This window comes from Thalassophryne amazonica, chromosome 21 (assembly GCF_902500255.1).
Source record: "Thalassophryne amazonica chromosome 21, fThaAma1.1, whole genome shotgun sequence".
In the NCBI taxonomy this organism is placed as follows: Eukaryota; Metazoa; Chordata; class Actinopteri; order Batrachoidiformes; family Batrachoididae; genus Thalassophryne; species Thalassophryne amazonica.
Window position 1 is genome coordinate 40,039,671 of NC_047123.1, and position 21,651 is coordinate 40,061,321.

The 21,651-nt window shown below is 44.5% G+C and overlaps 1 protein-coding gene across 1 annotated transcript in view; it reads right to left on the bottom strand.

Moving 5' to 3' along the window:
- The window catches only part of LOC117502818 (E3 ubiquitin-protein ligase TRIM50-like), a 30,560-nt gene extending 9,158 nt beyond the window's left edge, over window positions 1–21,402 (bottom strand). The window contains 9 exon segments of the mRNA XM_034161924.1: window positions 3,989–4,170; window positions 4,259–4,389; window positions 4,471–4,493; window positions 13,657–13,887; window positions 14,005–14,100; window positions 18,287–18,457; window positions 18,912–19,038; window positions 19,402–19,585; window positions 21,225–21,402. Of these exon segments, the coding sequence (XP_034017815.1) occupies window positions 3,989–4,170; window positions 4,259–4,389; window positions 4,471–4,493; window positions 13,657–13,887; window positions 14,005–14,100; window positions 18,287–18,457; window positions 18,912–19,038; window positions 19,402–19,585; window positions 21,225–21,402 (1,323 nt within the window).
- Between the last annotated feature and the right edge of the window lie 249 nt (window positions 21,403–21,651).

Genomic DNA, 21,651 nt, shown 5'->3' on the forward strand with positions numbered 1-21,651 from the left:
TGTCATTGAGGTGAGGTTTAAGACGTCGTCGAGGTGAGGATTAATGTGTCATTGAGGTGAGGTTTAAGACGTCCTCGAGGTGAGGATTAATGTGTCATTGAGGTGAGGTTTAAGACGTCGTTGAGGTGAGGATTAATGTCACTGAGGTGAGGTTTAAGACGTCGTCGAGGTGAGGATTAATGTGTCATTGAGGTGAGGTTTAAGACGTCGTTGAGGTGAGGATTAATGTGTCATTGAGGTGAGGTTTAAGACGTCGTCGAGGTGAGGATTAATGTGTCACTGAGGTGAGGTTTAACATGTCGTCAAGGTGAGGTTTAACACGTCGTCAGAGTGAGGTTTAAGGTGTCGTTGAGGTGAGGTTTCAGGCGTAGTCAGGGTGAGGTTTACAGTGTCGTCGAGGTGAGGTTTAAGACATCGTAGAGGTGAGGATTAATGTGTCATTGAGGTGAGGTTTAAGACGTCGTCGAGGTGAGGATTGATGTGTCATTGAGGTGAGGTTTAAGACGTCCTCGAGGTGAGGATTAATGTGTCATTGAGGTGAGGTTTAAGACGTCCTCGAGGTGAGGATTAATGTGTCATTGAGGTGAGGTTTAAGACGTCCTCGAGGTGAGGATTAATGTGTCATTGAGGTGAGGTTTAAGACGTCCTCGAGGTGAGGATTAATGTGTCATTGAGGTGAGGGTTAAGACGTCGTCAAGGTGAGGATTAATGTGTCATTGAGGTGAGGTTTAACATGTCGTCAAGGTGAGGATTAATGTGTCACTGAGGTGAGGTTTAACATGTCGTCAAGGTGAGGTTTAACACGTCGTCAGAGTGAGGTTTAAGGTGTCGTTGAGGTGAGGTTTCAGGCGTAGTCAGGGTGAGGTTACAGTGTCGTCGAGGTGAAGTTCATTGTGTCGTCGAAGTGAGGTTTAAGACATCGTAGAGGTGAGGATTAATGTGTCATTGAGGTGAGGTTTAAGACGTCCTTGAGGTGAGGATTAATGTGTCATTGAGGTGAGGTTTAAGACGTCCTCGAGGTGAGGATTAATGTGTCATTGAGGTGAGGTTTAAGACGTCCTCAAGGTGAGGATTAATGTGTCATTGAGGTGAGGTTTAAGACGTCCTCGAGGTGAGGATTAATGTGTCATTGAGGTGAGGTTTAAGACGTCGTCCAGGTGAGGATTAATGTGTCATTGAGGTGAGGTTTAAGACGTCGTCGAGGTGAGGATTAATGTGTCACTGAGGTGAGGTTTAACATGTCGTCAAGGTGAGGTTTAACACGTCGTCAGAGTGAGGTTTAAGGTGTCGTTGAGGTGAGGTTTCAGGCGTAGTCAGGGTGAGGTTTACAGTGTCGTCGAGGTGAGGTTTAAGACATCGTAGAGGTGAGGATTAATGTGTCATTGAGGTGAGGTTTAAGACGTCGTCGAGGTGAGGATTAATGTGTCATTGAGGTGAGGTTTAAGACGTCCTCGAGGTGAGGATTAATGTGTCATTGAGGTGAGGTTTAAGACGTCGTCGAGGTGAGGATTAATGTGTCATTGAGGTGAGGTTTAAGACGTCCTCGAGGTGAGGATTAATGTGTCATTGAGGTGAGGTTTAAGACGTCCTCGAGGTGAGGATTAATGTGTCATTGAGGTGAGGGTTAAGACGTCGTCAAGGTGAGGATTAATGTGTCATTGAGGTGAGGTTTAACATGTCGTCAAGGTGAGGATTAATGTGTCACTGAGGTGAGGTTTAACATGTCGTCAAGGTGAGGTTTAACACGTCGTCAGAGTGAGGTTTAAGGTGTCGTTGAGGTGAGGTTTCAGGCGTAGTCAGGGTGAGGTTTACAGTGTCGTCGAGGTGAGGTTTAAGACATCGTAGAGGTGAGGATTAATGTGTCATTGAGGTGAGGTTTAAGACGTCGTCGAGGTGAGGATTGATGTGTCATTGAGGTGAGGTTTAAGACGTCCTCGAGGTGAGGATTAATGTGTCATTGAGGTGAGGTTTAAGACGTCCTCGAGGTGAGGATTAATGTGTCATTGAGGTGAGGTTTAAGACGTCCTCGAGGTGAGGATTAATGTGTCATTGAGGTGAGGTTTAAGACGTCCTCGAGGTGAGGATTAATGTGTCATTGAGGTGAGGGTTAAGACGTCGTCAAGGTGAGGATTAATGTGTCATTGAGGTGAGGTTTAACATGTCGTCAAGGTGAGGATTAATGTGTCACTGAGGTGAGGTTTAACATGTCGTCAAGGTGAGGTTTAACACGTCGTCAGAGTGAGGTTTAAGGTGTCGTTGAGGTGAGGTTTCAGGCGTAGTCAGGGTGAGGTTTACAGTGTCGTCGAGGTGAAGTTCATTGTGTCGTCGAAGTGAGGTTTAAGACATCGTAGAGGTGAGGATTAATGTGTCATTGAGGTGAGGTTTAAGACGTCCTTGAGGTGAGGATTAATGTGTCATTGAGGTGAGGTTTAAGACGTCCTCGAGGTGAGGATTAATGTGTCATTGAGGTGAGGTTTAAGACGTCCTCAAGGTGAGGATTAATGTGTCATTGAGGTGAGGTTTAAGACGTCCTCGAGGTGAGGATTAATGTGTCATTGAGGTGAGGTTTAAGACGTCGTCCAGGTGAGGATTAATGTGTCATTGAGGTGAGGTTTAAGACGTCCTCGAGGTGAGGATTAATGTCATTGAGGTGAGGTTTAAGACGTCCTCGAGGTGAGGATTAATGTGTCATTGAGGTGACGTTTAAGACGTCCTCGAGGTGAGGAGTAATGTGTCACTGAGGTGAGGTTTAAGACGTCGTCGAGGTGGGGATTAATGTCATTGAGGTGAGGTTTAAGACGTCGTCGAGGTGGGGATTAATGTCATTGAGGTGAGGTTTAAGACGTCGTCGAGGTGAGGATTAATGTGTCATTGAGGTGAGGTTTAAGACGTTGTTGAGGTGAGGATTAATGTGTCATTGAGGTGAGGTTTAAGACGTCGTCGAGGTGAGGATTAATGTGTCACTGAGGTGAGGTTTAAGACGTCGTTGAGGTGAGGATTAATGTGTCATTGAGGTGAGGTTTAAGACGTCGTCGAGGTGAGGATTAATGTGTCACTGAGGTGAGGTTTAAGACGTCGTCGAGGTGGGGATTAATGTCATTGAGGTGAGGTTTAAGACGTCGTCGAGGTGAGGATTAATGTGTCATTGAGGTGAGGTTTAAGACGTCCTCGAGGTGAGGATTAATGTGTCATTGAGGTGAGGTTTAAGACGTCCTCGAGGTGAGGATTAATGTGTCATTGAGGTGAGGTTTAAGACGTCCTCGAGGTGAGGAGTAATGTGTCACTGAGGTGAGGTTTAAGACGTCGTCGAGGTGGGGATTAATGTCATTGAGGTGAGGTTTAAGACGTCGTCGAGGTGAGGATTAATGTGTCATTGAGGTGAGGTTTAAGACGTCGTCGAGGTGAGGATTAATGTGTCATTGAGGTGAGGTTTAAGACGTCGTGGAGGTGAGGATTAATGTGTCATTGAGGTGAGGTTTAAGACGTCGTCAAGGTGAGGATTAATGTGTCACTGAGGTGAGATTTAATGCGTCGTCGGGGTGAGATTTAACACGTCATTGGGGTGAGGCTTAATGCATCGTCGGGGTGAGATTTAACACGTCATTGGGGTGAGATTTAATGCGTCGTCGGGGTGAGATTTAACACGTCATTGGGGTGAGGCTTAATGCATCGTCGGGGTGAGATTTAACACGTCATTGGGGTGAGATTTAATGCGTCGTCGGGGTGAGATTTAACACGTCATTGGGGTGAGGCTTAATGCGTTGTCTGGGTGAGATTTAACACGTCATTGGGGTGAGATTTAATGCGTCGTCAGGGTGAGATTTAACATGTCGTCAAGGTGAGGTTTAACGTGTCGTCAGAGTGAGGTTTAAGGTGTCGTCGAAGTGAAGTTCATTGTGTCATCGAGGTGAGGTTTCAGGCGTAGTCAGGGTGAGGTTTACGATGTTGTTGAGGTGAAGTTTAACGTGTTTGGGCTTAGAGTTTTTACCTCCCAATAGTGTTTCCCAGAGGAGAAGCCATGAGTGGCCAAGACACAGTAGCTGTAGCTGAACCTCTCAGGATTATCAGGAAGCCGGTGGAGCAGCGGCCGACAGGATGCCACAGTGTCCCCGTGCAGGAGCTCCAGCATGGGATGAGCTGTCTGAGGGTCGAGCTTCAGCAGCTCTGGGGCTGGTCAGGAAAAGAAACAAAAAGCACTCTGGTGAAGGTCGAATGGGTCCAGTACCGCCCAGTTAACCCCGGCCACAGACAGACGTACCCGGCAGCACTTTGCGATGCAGTCGCTTCCAGACACTCAGTTTAATGTTGCTGTGGTTGAATCCTGGTTTGAAGGTGACGGAGCTGAAGATTCTCTCCTCCCTCTGCTGAAGCTTCTGACTTTCTCTGAACCTGAGGACCAGAAACAGGATGAGAACAACCTTTAACCCAGTCAGTGAGTGTCGAATTTGTCCATGAATTCATGTGAGTTACCTTGGAGCAATGAAGCCGTATTTCTGCAAAGAGAGCAAGACAGATTATATTCTGATCAGCTGTTATAGTGGCTCACAGATTGTGACGTCACAAACACCTCAGATCTAAGAGGCACAGGTGCTTATTTGGCCAACAGATGGTGCTGGCTGAGTCACATTCAGTCACCACATGCCCACTCACACTCTGCCTACTAACCATATACGGCTGCTGAAGTTCTCTGGATGTGAACTCAGGTCAACCCTCTGTCAGGTTCACAGTGACAACAGTCTGACTACATTTCAGATTTCTACACAGACACTGCCACAGTCGCATGCCTCCTCCTCTGGGGGGCGCCACCTGCTGGCCAGTGATTACGTTTCCTACGCACCTTCCTACGTACTCACGTCAGGAAAACTCGACTGTATGTCTGAAAAAGACGTAAGCTGTTACCAACCAGCGCCATCCAAACAGATGCTGACGCAGCATCACAGAACGATCAAGACCATCAATCAGTAACAGCACCTGGCAGGCAAACGGGTTCATGAACCAGGTCAGTCTAACAGAACTGCAACCTTCCACTCAAAGATCCCGAAGGGGGCACAGAATAATCCCTAGATTTATCTTAGTAACTGAGGTAAACACGGGGAAGTGCCGGGATGCAACATGTTCCTCCTGCAGGAGCAGAACTCACACTTTGGAAAACTGAGCTCAAATCAAAGGTCTCCGTAGGTCACATGACCAGTCACTTCATAATGTGACTGGTCACAGCAAGTATAGAGATTAGAAGTCTAATTATAAAATGTAAGTTTGGACGAAAATTCAGCCTGACGTCATTCTTACTAAGAGTAGAAGTAGAAGAAGCTTTGTTGTTGGAATCAGCACGTCACCATGGTGGTTTTTGATGGCTCCTGATCAGACTGTTCAAAGTGCTGCATCACTGCGAGAAAATGATCAAACTTATGCTGTTTCCTAAATACAAATATTTTATTTTATGAACAATAATATTTGTCTTATACTTTATTTATTTTTCATTTTATTGTTCCATGTTCTGGATTGTATGGACTTAAAATAACAGATGAATTACGGTGCATCTGAAAACTATTCACAGCACTTCACTTTTTCCACATTTTGTTGTGTTCCAGCCTTATTCCAAAATGGACTAAATTCATTTTTGTTTCCATCAAAATTCTACTCACAACATCCCATAATGACAACATGAAAAAAATGTTTCTTTTTATTTTTAAAATTTTATTAAAAACAAAAAACTAATAAATCATATTCCCATAAGTATTCACAGCCTTTACTTTGTTGATGCACCTTTGGCAGCAATTACAGTCTCAAGTCTTCTTGAATATGATGCCACACGCTTGGTGCACCTATCTTTGGGCAGTTTGGTCCATTCCTCTTTGCAGCACCTCTCAAGCTCCATCAAGTTGGATGGGGAGTGTCGGTGCACAGACATTTTCAGATCTCTCCAGAGATGTTCAGTCAGATTCAGGTCTGGACTCTGGCTGGTCCACTCAAGGACATTCACAGAGTTGTCCTGAAGCCACTCCTTGATATCTTGGCTGTGTGCTTAGGGTCATTGTCCTATAAAAGATGAACCATCGCCCCATTCTAAGGTCCAGGGCGCTCTGGAGCAGGTTTACATCCAGGATGTCTCAGTACATTGCCACATTCATCTTTCCCTCAATCCTGACTAGTCTCTGAGTTCCTGCTGCTGAAAAACATCCCACAGCATGATGCTGCCACCACCATGCTTCACTGTAGGGATGGTGCCTGGTTTCCTCCAAACATGACACCAAAGAATTCAGTCTTTGTCTCATCAGACCAGAGAATTTTGTTTCTCCTGGTCTGAGAGTCCTTCAGGTGTCTTTTGTCAAACTCCAGGTGGGCTGCCATGTGCCTTTTACTAAGGAGTGACTTCTGTCTGGACACTCTACCATACAGGCCTGATTGGTGGATTGCTGCAGAGATGGTTGTCCTTCTGGAAGGTTCTCCTCTCTCCACAGAGGAGTGCTGGGGCTCTGACAGAGTGACCATTGGGTTCTTGGTCACCTCCCCGACTAAGGTCGTTCTCCCCTGATCGCTCAGTTTATATGGGCGTCCAGCTCTAGGAAGAGTCCTGGTGGATCTGAACATCTTCCATTTACAGATGATGGAGGCCACTGTGCTCATTGGGACCTTCAAAGCAGCAGAAATGTTTCTGTTTCCTTCCCCAGATTTGTGCCACCAGACAATCCTGTCTCAGAGGTCTACAGACCATTCCTTTGGCTTCCTGCTTGATTTGTGCTCTGGCTGTCAACTGTGGGACCTTATATGTAGACAAGTGTGTGTCTTTCCAAATCTTGTCCAATCAACTGAATTTACCCCAGGTGGGCTCCAGTTAATCTGTCGAAACATTTCAAGGATGATCAGTGGAAACAGGAGGCACCTGAGCTCAATTTAGAGCTTCATGATAAAGGCTGTGAATTATGTACATGTCATTTCTGTTGTGTGGGCCGCCAGAAGAGGAGGTACTGCTGGCCCACCACCAGAGGGCGCCCTGCCTGAAGTGCGGGCTTCAGGCACGAGAGGGCGCTGCCGCCACGGACACAACCGGGAGTGACAGCTGTCACACATCATTTCATCACTCCATAAAAGCCGGATGTCATCTCCACCTCGCTGCCGAGATATCATCTACCTGTGAAGGTAATTTTCTCTGCTGAACTAAAACATTGAGTAATACTCTGAACTTCTTTGCAGCCGTTTTCCTGTGGTGTTTTCCTTATCTGTGGGATTGGCGTTTGGTGTGATCAGCGACGGCTTCGCTTCACACCCCAACCAGATAAGTGGTTAGACAGGAGCTGCACGAGTGTGTGATTAGAGGTGGAGGTGACTTTCCACCTCCTGACTGTTTTTGTTACTGGGTGTACACACACCCACATCTCACTGTTTGTGCTCCTCGCCAGCAGTACCAGATCCGACAGTCGGGGATGGTGATCACCTGGGAATTCGGGACTTGGCGGCTCCAGTATTCTCCGGGTTCTGTGGAGGTGGAAATCGTGTGGTTCTGGCTCTTATCAGGACAGACGTCTCCTATCCTCGAGCCTGCCCACACGTCACCTTGGTGTATTGACTGCTGTCAGATTGTGTGATTGTCTGTATCATCGTTGTGCACATTCACAACATTAAATTGTTACCTTTTGGCTCACCTATTGACCGTTCATTTGCGCCCCCTGTTGTGATTCCGTGTCACTACACTTTCCCCAACAATTTCCTAGTTTTTAAAAAATTATTATTATCAATAAATTTGCAAAAATCTTTTGAAGAAAAAAAAACTACTTTTTTTTCCCCACAGTGTCATTATGGGGTGTTGTGAGTAGAATTTTGAGAAAAAAAATATGAATTGCATCCATTTTGGAATAATTCTGAAACATAAAATGCGGAAGCGCTCTGAATACTTTATGCACTGCATTCCACACACTCCGATACGGTAGGTGGCAGTATGCACCTCTAAATCTGTTAAATCTTTTGTCTTCACTGATAAGTATTATGTCTATTTTCAGACTGTGGCTGACGGCGTAACCGATGTGAGTGCCTTAAAGTGTAGGTGACACCAACAAATGTGCACAAATAATCACTAAAAAGAATGAAATGTTGATATTTTAAAAAATCCTGAACAATAAAAGTCGATAAGTGCGCAGGTGAAGGATAAAGAAGAGCTGTCTGAAGTCTGCGCTCTATTTCAGCCCTCTTCTGCTGCCATATTGTTGCTACATCATCACCAGAACGGGACCTGCTGATTCAATCCCAAATCAACTGTAAACATGACAGGGGTCGAGCTGTTTTCAGACAATTTTTTTTTTTTTTTAAAGTCCAGTCTGAAGGTGATTCTGAAGCAGCTTTGGGGACACAGACTGATGGTTTGGAGCCTTATTTAGACCACAATGAGGGAGACTAACCCTTGGAGGAAAACCTTCAGTTTGACACCAGTGATGATATTGGCAGAGTTCAGAACACAGAATGGTGATTATAAAATAAATACATAAATAATGCAGATGATTTTGGCATCCAGGTGATACTTTATTGCAAGCTCTTTGAATACAGTTCATGTACTGTACGTTAGTAGCGTATGAGCCCTGGAAGTGTCATCGCAAAATGTTTCGCATGTGGAGAGAATGTACGCATGTTTTATTACATTGTGCGCTCATTTTATAATATTGTGCACATGTTTTTGTCATGGTCTGCCTTTGTCCTTGCCCTTTTTAACCTTTTGTGTGTAGTTTGTCTGTTTTCCCTCCAGGTGGCGTGCTGCAGAGAAGAGGAAAACCTGCAGCTCATCTCCTTGCAGCTGACGCTCATAAGGAGTCGGCTACTTAAACCCCGGCTCTGAGCTCAGTCTTTGCCAAAGCCTTCGGTGACCCTGACCTGTGAGAGTCTTCCATGATTCTCCGTGACTTTCCATGATACTTCATGAGCTTTCCATGAGAAATCCATGACCTTGTCTACGCTGACACTTCCATTTGATCTGACATCTGAGCTTCCCGCAGCTCATCTCAAGCTAACCTGGCCACCTCTAATTCCCGTATCAGAGGTCATTGAGCTTTTGGTGTTTCCAGACGCTTTCCTGTGCGGCTCCCACGCTCCTGCACCACCTTCTGCACGACGTCACTTTGGAACTCATCTGCTCTCAGCCTCAGAGTGCATAGCCCTGCCAATGTTCAGCTAAGTTCCTGCATGTCTGTGAGATCCCGTTCTCACGTTGCTCCTGTTTGTGACTGTGAATGACTAAGAACTGTTTCCAAGAACTGTATTCAAGAACTGTTTGCAAGAACTAGTACCAAGAACTGTTTCCCAAGAACTGTATGAGCTCTGATACAGAACAACTAAGAACTTTCCGAGTCGTTTCTAAAGTCAGGTCCTGCTTAATTGCAACTGCGTCATTAGACATGGAGCATCTGACCTCTGAGAACAATTCATGAACTGCACGAGGTCTGTTAGAAAAGTATCCGACCTTTTTATTTTTTGCAAAACCATATGGATTTGAATCACGTGTGATTGCATCAGCCAAGCTTGAACCTTCGTGCGCATGCATGAGTTTTTTGCTGCTCACAGGCGAATGACGCAACCGACAGGCATGAAAAAACTCACGCATGCGCACGAAGGTTCAAGCTTGTCTGATGCAATCACACGTGATTCAAATCCATATGGTTATTGCAAAAAATAAAAAGGTCGGATACTTTTCTAACAGACCTCGTAAACATTCCTGCCTTAAACCTACAGTGAACTGTTGTGTTGAGGGCTTCCAGTGTTCCGAGTACAATCACTCACCTCTGTTCTCCTAGTTCCTCGGCTCTGTGTCCCACCTGGCCCCAGTTCCAGCTCCATATACTCCAGGACTCCAGCTCGTTCTCAGACTCCCAAGTCTGTCCCTGTGTGCACTGCGGCTCCCGAACTTCCACCACTACATGTGGGCCCAGTCTCGACTCAGCAGGCTTCCTCCAGTTCAGCACCTCAGTTATTTATTATTGTAAATAAAGCTCTTTTTGTTCACATTTCGTTTTGTTCACAATCTGTTCTGGTTCTTGCTCCCAGTGTCTGAGTCCATCACCTGTACCGGTCCCGACCCGTCTGGACCTCTAACCAAAACAGTTTCATTATATTGTGCGCTCATTTTATTATATTGTGCACATGTTATTAAAACCATTCATACAAGGAGTAAATATTAAGGCCCAATCTCAGTTCTCTTTTGTACCCCTACCCCTATGCCTACCTTTAAAATAAGGGGTAAGGTGAAGGGGTATGGCTCTAGACCTATGAATTGAGACACCCCTCCGCCTTTGGGGAAAAAAACCTGCCCGTCTCATGAGTTTGACATCATCATGTTGCGTCGCTTAAACTGCCGTCTTCACTGTTTGTCAACATGGCAATCGAAGCGCAACTTGTTGCAGTAGCCTGTTTGCTCTTTTTATTTTCTCGTCTTTCTGTGTCAACGCAAAGAAATAGGAGTCGCAGATTTCTTTGATGCATCGCAATCATGTTGGAGAATTTTGTGGTATTAATAATTGAATGAATTAATAATTGATAATAATAGTATTAATAATTAGTTAATTAGCAATTAATTAATAATAATAATACTAAGAATAATTCATAATGAATAATAGTAATAATATTGTTAATTCATTAATAATTAATTGCTTGATCAGTAATTAATTAATAATTAAAATAAACACTTGAAATATATCAGTCTGTGTGGAATGAATGTTTACAAGGTCTGTCCAAAAAGTATCCGACCTTTTTATTTTTTTCAAAAACCATATGGATTTGAATCACGTGTGATTGCATCAGACAAGCTTGAACCTTCATGCGCATACGTGAGTTTTTTCACGCCTGTCGGTTGCGTCATTCGTTTGTGAGCAGGCTTTGTGGGAGGAGTGGTCCAGCCCCCTCGGCGGATTTTTATTGTCAGGAAAATGGCTGAGCGACTGCCGCTTTGCTGCATCAAAATTTTTTCAGAAACTGTGAGAGACAGCCAGGTGGAAACCATTCGGAAACTTCAGATGGCTTTCGGTGAAGATCTTATGGGCGTCACACAGATTAAGGAGCATTACAACCGGATTAAAGACGGCGCACAATGGCGGAGGGTGCGCTGCGCTCCGAGCGGCCATCGACAGGCTGAAACAACCAGATAATTTCCAAACTGAACACTGTGTTGATCCGGGACGTCGTCTGACTACCAGAGAAATAGCAAGAGAGGTGCACATAGCACTTTTTCGGCACATTACACTGTTACAGGAGAATTTGTAATGAAAGACGTGCGGAGGAATTCACGCGTCAGGACGGAGCCGCATAATGGCGCAGAACAAAAAGCACCTCCGTGTTGGAAGTCTCACAGGACATGCCCAGCTCTTCCACCATTCAGAAGATTCAGATGGCTTTGGGTGGCTTTTCAGTCGAGTGAGTATCCGAGAAATTGTCGAAGAGCTGGGCATGTCACAACATGTCCTGTGAGACCAACACGGAGGTGCTTTCATTCCGTGCCATTAGCGGCTCCGTGGCGAATTCCTCCGCTCCTGTTTTCATGACAAAATCTCCTTTACAGTGGAATGTGCCGGGAAAGTGCTGATGTCCACCTTTTCTGTCATTTCTCTGGTAGTCAGACGACGTCCCGGATCAACACAGCATTCAGTTTGGAAATGATCTGGTCGTTTCAGCCTGTCGATCGCCGCTTGGAGCGCGGTGCGCCCTGTGCCATTGTGTGCCTTCTTTAAACCGGCTGTAAGACTCCTTAATCTGTGTGATGCCCATAAATTGTCCCTGAAAGCCATCTGAATTTTCCGAATGGTGTCCACCTGGCTGTCTCTCACAGTTTCTGGAAAAATTTGATGCAGCGCTGCTCCAGCCGTTCAGACATTTTCCTCACAATGAAAATCCGACGAGGGGGCTGGACCACTGCTCACACAAAGCCTGCTCACAGGCGAATGACGCAACCGACAGGCGTGAAAAAACTCACGCATGCACACGAAGGTTCAAGCTCAGCTGATGTAATCACACGTGATTCAAATCCATATGGGTATTGCAAAAATAAAAAGGTCCGATACTTTTCTAACAGACCTCGTATACATTATACAAGTTTCACTTTTTGAATGGACTGACTGAAATAAGTATGACCAGCACCTGTATGTATGTTCTAGGCTGCATCTAAATGGTAAATGGACTGCATTTATAAAGCGCTTTTCCATCTGCATCAGACGCTCAAAGTGTTTTACAATTATGCCTCACATTCACCCCGATGTCAGGGTGCTGCCATACAAGGCGCTCGCTACACACCGGGAGCAATAGGGGATTAAAGGCCTTGCCCAAGGCCCCTTAGTGATTTTCCAGTCAGGCGGGGATTTGAACCCATGATCTTCTGGACTCGAGCCCAACACCTTAACCACTAGACCATCACCTCCCACCTCCCTCATCTAGTTCTGTTAACCTTATATTCTTTTTCAAATTCTCCCATTTTTTGCATCCAGCTCTATTTTCTTTAGAAATGTCCTTGACAGATAATATCAGTCTGTGAGGACGTCAGGTTGTGTGTTACACATGTACATGTGTGTGTAGATATTTTACAACACTGATGAAACTTCTCCTCATTTTCTGCCTCATTTTCTTATTAGGAGTCGAGTGTGTTCAGGGCTCCCTGTTTGTTTACTAATACACACACGTTACAGACCTTGAAATCCAACAGCAGGGGGGCGCTATTATGCAAAGATTTATGAACAAACAAATTAACCTGCTTATCCTTTATCATGATTTTCTCCGTTGTGAGATATAAAAGTGTCTTAATCGTAGCGTTCGTGTGTATGTGCATTATAACAGCCTCAGCGCATGAGCGAAATTGCGATATTCTTCAGAACGACAATATACACAACATGCATCCAGCAGCAGACATGTTACTGTCATAGACAACTGCCTGTAAAGTTTTTTGGTTTTGTAAAGGTTTTTAGTGGCGCACAGTTCAAAATCTGAATATTTATCTCTTCAGTAACTGTGCACAACAAAGGATAAGTGTCAAACTGTTGCTTAATTTTAGTCTTGAATACTAAAAAAAATTACATATCGTGTTACCTACACTTTAAAGTAGCAACTCTTGACATATTTAGAAGTGATGTTGGAAGCCAGACTGAAGTCTCGCAGTCTCTAAGATGTTAGCAAGGCCAAAAGAGTCATGGGGCCAAGATGAAGAGTGCAAGATACAAACAGAAAGAAACCACCCGTGTGGCCTGTGTTCTTACTCAGGGAGGTTGGTGAGCTTTGACCTTACTTGTGTGAAGCTCCTTGAGGCAGCTTTGTTGTGATTTGATGCTGTTTAAATAACAAAAACAAAAAAAAAAAATATGAATCGAAATCGAACAGAAAGCACTCAACAGTGGCACAAAATTTCAACTTGAAAACAGCTAACCTGGAAGGCTGTAATAATAATCTGTTCCGTGGCAGACTTTGGCAGGGATCGGACATGTTTCAACAGAATTGTGGGCGAAATAACGGCAGGTCTCAACAACAACACAAAATACAGGTACAAGGGTTCCTCTGGAACCACATTCATCATTATGACTGACCGTCATATCTTTTGGGTTGAATTTTGGGTATCAGAGGAATCATAATCAATGAATGTGAACAGATCATCAACCACTGAAGTGTCTGGACGTCATGAATAAAACAGAAGATGGACACTACCACTATGAAGTCCGGGTGACCCTCATTGCTCAGGTCCTGCAAGGTGGTCTGGGCCTCCTGCAGCCGAGCCAGATGGTGGTTCAGCTGCTCGGTCTGGGTCTGCAGTGTTGAGATGAGAGCGGCGGCTGAGGTTTCTACCTGCTGTATAAACCCCGCCTCCTCCACCTCCAGGCAGCGCCGCAGGTCACCAAACTCTTTCCGAACAACCCACTTCAAGACATCAGATTCGTTCTGATTGGACAGAAGGAAATGTGGTTGGTTTAGACTGTCAGTCTTTAATGATGCAGACAAACTGCAGTTCGGATGCGGTTCAGGTTAAGATGGCACCACACTACAATCTTCACCTACAATGATTCTGGAGTTGTTATAAGATGTTTTACAGATCTGGTCCTCCAGTTCTCACCTCTGGCTCTGAAATGCAGTCATCAGACTGGCAATGTCCTCCTGAGACACAAAGAGACAAACAGTTACAATAAATCCAACTGAAAACTGACTGAAAGATTGTCAAGCTGGTGCTGACCAAGACTGGGAGTGTCCCCTGATCACACCATCATCTCTGTCTTCACAAAAGCCACAGACACTCAGGTTTGTGGGTTTGCACAAGACAACAAGTGTGGTGCCATCTCCACAGACTCTGCCCATCAAAGTTCTCAGTCATCCAGGTTGAAGGTTACCCTGCCACAAGGTTACTCTGCAGCTGCTGGACTTCTTGATGATCTGACAAGTGTTTCTACATAACCAAGTGAGGTCTTTGGCTTAAAAAATAAGATGGTTTGGAATCCCCAGGAGATACAGTAGTGTTCAGAATAACAGTAGTGCTATGTGACTAAAAAGATGAATCCAGGTTTTGAGTATATTTCTTATTGTTACATGGGAAACAAGGTACGAGTAGATTCAGTAAATTCTCACAAATCCAACAAGACCAAGCATTCATGATATGCACACTCTTAAGGCTATGAAATTGGGCTATTAGTAAAAAAAGTAGAAAAGGAGGTGTTCACAATAATAGCATCTGGTGTTGACGCTACAAACTCAAAACTATTATGTTCAAACTGCTTTTTTATCAATCCTGTGAATCACTAAACTAGTATTTAGTTGTATAACCACAGTTTTTCATGATTTCTTCACATCTGCGAGGCATTAATTTTGTTGGTTTGGAACCAAGATTTTGCTGGTTTACTAGTGTGCTTGGGGTCATTGTCTTGTTGAAACACCCATTTCAAGGGCATGTCCTCTTCAGCATAAGGCAACATGACCTCTTCAAGTATTTTGACATATCCAAACTGATCCATGATACCTGGTATGTGATATATAGGCCCAACACCACAGTAGGAGAAACATGCCCATATCATGCTTCACTGTCTTCACTGTGAACTGTGGCTTGAATTCAGAGTTTGGGGGTCGTCTCACAAACTGTCTGCGGCCCTTGGACCCAAAAAGAACTATTTTACTCTCATCAGTCCACAAAATATTCCTCCATTTCTCTTTAGGCCAGTTGATGTGTTCTTTGGCAAATTGTAACCTCTTCTGCACATGTCTTTTATTTAACAGAGGGACTTTGAGGGGGTTCTTGCAAATAATTTAGCTTCACACAGGTGTCTTCTAACTGTCACAGCACTTACAGGTAACTCCAGACTGTCTTTGATCATCCTGGAGCTGATCAATGGGTGAGCCTTTGCCATTCTGGTTATTCTTCTATCCATTTTGATGGTTGGTTTCCATTTTCTTCCACACGTCTCTGTTTTTTTGGTCCATTTTAAAGCATTGGAGATCATTGTAGATGAACAGCCTATAGTTTTTTGCACCTGCGTATAAGAATTTCCCCTCTCCAATCAACTTTTTAATCAAACTACGCTGTTCTTCTGAACAATGTCTTGAACGTCCCATTTTCCTCAGGCTTTCAAAGAGAAAAGCATGTTCAACAGGTGCTGGCTTCATCCTTAAATAGGGGACACCTGATTCACACCTGTTTGTTCCACAAAATTGACAAACTCACTGACTGAATGCCACACTACTATTATTGTGAACACCCCCTTTTCTACTTTTTTTTTTTTTACTAATAGCCCAATTTCATAGCCTTAAGAGTGTACATATCATGAATGCTTGGTCTTGTTGGATTTGTGAGAATCTACTGAATCTACTGGTACCTTGTTTCCCATGTAACAATAAGAAATATACTCAAAACCTGGATTCATCTTTTTAGTCACATAGCACTAGTATTGTTCTGAACACTACTCTACCTGCAGTCTCAAGGTCTTCACTGTAAGTGTGTAATCTCCTCAGAACCTCTTGCCATCTTTCCTCCAGTGGTTGGCCACACAGAGCATCATGTTCAGGACTCAGGTGACTTTGATCCATGAGACTATGTTGTGCTTTGAAGTCACATCACTCTTCACCAGCATACTCACCAATGAGACCTCAGACAGAACCAGCCTGAATTCAGAACAGATCCCAAAGTACTTTGTGCTAAAAGACAAAAACACAGCCCCATTTCCCCCCAATGCTACCAACACTGTTGTGTGGGCCGCCAGAAGAGGAGGTACTGCTGGCCCACCACCAGAGGGCACCCTGCCTGGAGTGCGGGCTCCAGGCACCAGAGGGCGCTGCCGCCTCACAGGAGCAGCCGGGGTGACAGCTGACACTCATCACCCATGACAGCTGTCACCAATCATCTGATCTGCATCGGTATATCACCAAGACGTCATCTCCACCTCTTTGCCGAGATATCGTTCTACCTGGAAGGTAACGTACTCAGCTGACTGTTTGACAGTGATCTTTTGTGACTTTTGTGCGTTGTTTAGCTGACTCCTTTTCCAACGAGAGGTGGAGGTGGTTTTCCTGCCGTGCGGAGTCCTGGGTGCAAACGCGCCCACATTTAATTGTTTTTTTGTTCCTCGCCAGCAGTACCAGGTCCGACACACGGAGGCAGTGGCCACCTGGGAGTTCGGGACTTGGCGGCTCCAGTATTCCCGGGGTCTGGTGGCGGAGGAAATCGTGTGGTTCCGGTTCTGCTTTGGACGGACGTCTCCTATCTTCGAGCCTGCCCACACGACACCTTTTGTAAATTGGCTTTTGTCTATTGTTGTAATCTGTTGTGTTTGTTGTGCCCATTCACAACAGTAAAGTGTTGTTATTTGACCTCCTCCATTGTCCGTTCATTTGCGCCCCCTGTTGTGGGTCCGTGTACCTACACTTTCCCAACAAACACATGGTAGAAAAAAGTCCTCAGCTCCTTCTGGTGCAACGTACCAGCCCACTGGTTCTGTATGTGGCTGAATGTTAAGCTTCATGAGGTGCAGGCCTTCACATATCATGTTCATACTGTTGAGAGCAACACTGAATCCAGTAGAGAAGACAACCAAGATAAAAGGTTGGCCTTCATGGACTGTGTGGTCCAGATCACGTCAGTGAACATGACAACACAGATACTGAGATCATGTGTATGCGTGTATATGTATGTGTATGTGTATATATAAGAATGTATGTGTGTGTATGTAAGTAAAAGTAAGTCCCTTCGGCTGCTCCCTTGTTTGCACTTGGGGTCACCACAGCAAATCCATGGTGGATCTGCATGTTGAATTGGCACAGGTTTTACGCCGGATGCTCTTCCTGACACAACTCCACATTACATGGAGAAATGTGCCAGGGGTGGGATTTGAACTCGGAACCTTCTGCATTGAAACCGAGCGGATCAACCACTTTTCCACCACCCCTGGCCGTATATATATACACACACATATATATATATATATGTGTGTGGTGTGTGTGTGTGTATGTGTGTATATATATATATATATATATATATATATATGTATGTATGTGTGTGTATATATATATTCTATTTCTACCTCATTTCTTATGTCTTGTACTGTTACAAGTATTATTATTATTATTGCTTATCCTCGCACAAGTTATTTGATGAACATTTTCCTCTACTTGCACCCATCTTGTGTGTTTTTTAAGAGCTGACATAACGTGAATTTCTCCTCTGTGAGATCAATGAAGTTTATCTTTATCAACACAGGATCCACAAACACAACAGTTTCTGGAGGTTGATTCCCACCATCCACAAAAACATAAGCCCGGAGTGATCAGGACCCTGCGCCACAGGAAGAAAGAGGGTCCCACTAATCCAGGATGACATGAGCATCCCATGAAAGCATTGAAGACTTGACAATGTTCAGACTGGTCCTTTGTCAAGTCAGGAACAAAATGCAACAAAGCAACGACAGACAAATCAGGTCAAGACAAAGAACCTTGTTACTCTGTTTGTGACTGGAGTGTCCAAGAGACTCAAGACCGTCTGTAGAAAAAAACGTCCCTTTTTCACTCGATCCCCTGAACACACAGACATCCTCACACAGTAACAGAGTTGAAGACTAACGGCTTTCAATCATTCATTTTCAGACACTTATGAGGTTGCGGTGGCAGCAGAACAAGCAGCTCATCCCACTCTTCCTGAAATAATGTTTTTTTGTTTTTGTTTGCATTGCAACCTTTTTGCCAGGTACTTAAACACTGAACCATTTCATGGCTGGAAGGACTGTCCAACTTACCGTCCAGAACTCACATCACACACAGGAAACACCCTTAATGCTGATATGGACAGCTAATGTTGATGCTGCAGTACCTTCATGCGGCTGTAGACAGCGCTCACAGGCGTGATTTTGTGTCCACGGTGAGTGCCGATGCTCCCACAGACGCCACAGATCACTGCTCGCTCATCCTCACAGTAAAGGCTGAGAGGATTGTGGTGCTGAGGACACAGCTCGGGCTGCGTGCCGCCTGAGAGGTTCCCGTCCTGTCAGGATGGAGGACATGTAAATACCTCTGGCAGCCCGCAGACACAGACTGCCATCATCTGTTGGTAAAGGAATACTCTAAAATACTTCTTAAATCAAACTAATCAAATTTGTTGTTCAGATTCTCTCAAGTATGTTTCCGTTCAGTTCTTAACTTCCTTGCTATATGACATCACAAAGACCCAATGGGTAATAAAGTCAGGACGGTGTAGCAGACCATCCCGACTTTTAGACTAGAACTGCTCCACTGGTTGGAAGAATAATGGCTGGTCATGTGACTTTAACATTATAAAGGATATTTTTAAGGACACCTTTCAGATAGAGGAACAGACTTAAATGGACAACCTAAATGTTGCCAGATGTCAACAAGCACTCGAGTGCCACAGGTAAACCGCGCCATGCTCAGCTTTCCATTTGAGGTTAATGTTTAAGGTCCAGGTGTTTGTGTCCTACCTGTAGAGCCTCAATGAGTCGAGCCAAACTGACGTTGGGTGGTGGATTGTCTCCATCCACCACGCAGCGGCACACAGGACACTGCAGCTGACCCAGCAGGTCCATGGTCATGGAGCGCACACAGGACCTGGAAAGAGGTTTACAGTTCACACCTTCAGTCAAACCTCAAGATTCAAGGCAAGGCAGGACAAAAACCTCGACACAGGAATCAAAATGTCAAAACTGTCTAGACCGGACAGGTGGGACCAAATGGTTTTTGTTATGCATGTTGCTGATGTAGTTGGTCCATGAACGGCGTGTGGTCCATGTGTACACTTTACTTTTCAATGACTTTGTGCATCAAGGATACACTTCGTACATAAAGCCACATCACAAAGTCCTCAGACAAGTTCAACATTACTGACGCACATTAGGTGAAATACTGTCCTGGTTTCAACACAGGTCCTAGTTTCTTCATACTGTGAGCACAGATATGTCCACCTGTCCATACCTGCAGTAGGAATGTCCACACTGCAACATGAGAGGCTGACTGAAGACATCCAGACACACAGGACATCTGAGCTCCTCCACAGACTGAAGACTCCGGTCCGAGTCCTCACTGATCCCGCGCAGACTGAAGACTCCGGTCCGTGTCCTCACTGATCCCGCGAAGACTGAAGACTCCGGTCCGAGTCCTCACTGATCCCGCGCAGACTGAAGACTCTGGTCCGAGTCCTCACTGATCCCGCGCAGACTGAAGACTCCGGTCCGTGTCCTCACTGATCCCGCGCAGAGTGAAGACTCCGGTCCGAGTCCTCACTGATCCCGCGCAGACTGAAGACTCCGGTCCGAGTCCTCACTGATCCCGCGCAGACTGAAGACTCCGGTCCGAGTCCTCACTGATCCCGCGCAGACTGAAGACTCCGGTCCGTGTCCTCACTGATCCCGCGCAGACTGAAGACTCCGGTCCGAGTCCTCACTGATCCCGCGCAGACTGAAGACTCCGGTCCGAGTCCTCACTGATCCCGCGCAGACGGAAGATTCCGGTCCGAGTCCTCACTGGAGATGTGAGCAAATAGAAAATAAGGCAGTGACACTGATAAGTCCAGGTGATTGGATGTTTGTTTTAGTGGGCATGACAACCAAACTGTGTGCGTGATTGGGTGGTCAGATTAAGTGGGTGGAGCCTGTATCAGATTAGTTTCACTTCAAGGTCAAATTTATTTGTTTTTGTCATTTCTGATAAAGGCTTTTAGTGAATTGACTTTAACCTAATAAATTCCTTTAAATAAACCTTTGTTTTGCAATGGTTTAATATTTATAATATCAATATATATCAATTCAAATATCATTATTTCGATTAGGGGGACATTCCATAATTAGAGGACATTTTGGCATATACACTTCTTAAAAATAAATCTTCAGTTTTAGCATCTCATGTTGTATATTTAAGAAATATGGGTCATAAACTACTAAATTATATGATTTGTCAAGCTCAGCCGTCAACGATACTTTTTCCACCACATGTTTTATTGCCCGTGTGTATGTAACCACGCAGCCCTGTTACAAATACAATATGGTCTGGAAAAAGGATATTTAAAAAATATTTTTCAGTAAATCCTATTTCATTCAATAAAGGAAGTAAGTTTACCCTGAATAGTCATATAATTTTAGGCAAGACTGTTGATATGCATATGAAATATAACACATGCTTAATAGACGCTGTGTCTATGCTTACTTCACTGCAATTCTTCATGACCTCACTGTACGCTTACACTAAATTGCACCCTAACATCTCCTCTGACCTTGAAGAAGTTCCAGGTGGAGAGGTGTTTAACCCCTGAGAGGTGTTTAATCCCTGAGAGGTGTTTAACCCCTGAGAGGTGTTTAATCCCTGAGAGGTGTTTAACCCTTGAGAGGTGTTTAATCCCTGAGAGGTGTTTAACCCCTGAGAGGTGTTTAATCCCTGAGAGGTGTTTAACCCTTGAGAGGTGTTTAATCCCTGAGAGGTGTTTAACCCCTGAGAGGTGTTTAACCCCTGAGAGGTGTTTAATCCCTGAGAGGTGTTTAACCCCTGAGAGGTGTTTAACCCCTGAGAGGTGTTTAATCCCTGAGAGGTGTTTAACCCTTGAGAGGTGTTTAATCCCTGAGAGGTGTTTAACCCCTGAGAGGTGTTTAACCCCTGAGAGGTGTTTAATCCCTGAGAGGTGTTTAATCCCTGAGAGGTGTTTAACCCCTGAGAGGTGTTTAACCCCTGAGAGGTGTTTTTCCTGTCTTTGCTCCTCTTATGGGTCTCTCTCCAATTTTTCCTTTGGGCACGCTGCTGTTTTGCACTGCGATCTCTCTGCCTTTTCTTCTTTCCTGTTTCTGTATCTTTCCCCCACTTTTCTCTCTCTTTTTGTAGGTATTGCTGTTTCCTGTTCTCATCTGCATCACGTCTGGCACGGTAGAGCCGCTGCTTCTCAGCAGCACTCAGTGCAATTCTCTGTAGGAATCCATTAGAAATACTCATATTAGGCCTATCTATTGCAAATAATAATAAGAATTGCAAATAATCACAACAATCTAACCAAAATTAATTTATTTTCAGATGTTATTTGATCTCAACATGTATTGTGGCACACTATGCAGTAATGATGCTGTTCTCACTGAAGAAACGTAAATTCTGCCAATTTATTTTAAATATGTAAAATATGTAAATATTTAGTAATATAAAAGATATTCATATGTAAAAACATTAAAGTACACAAATAAATTCATT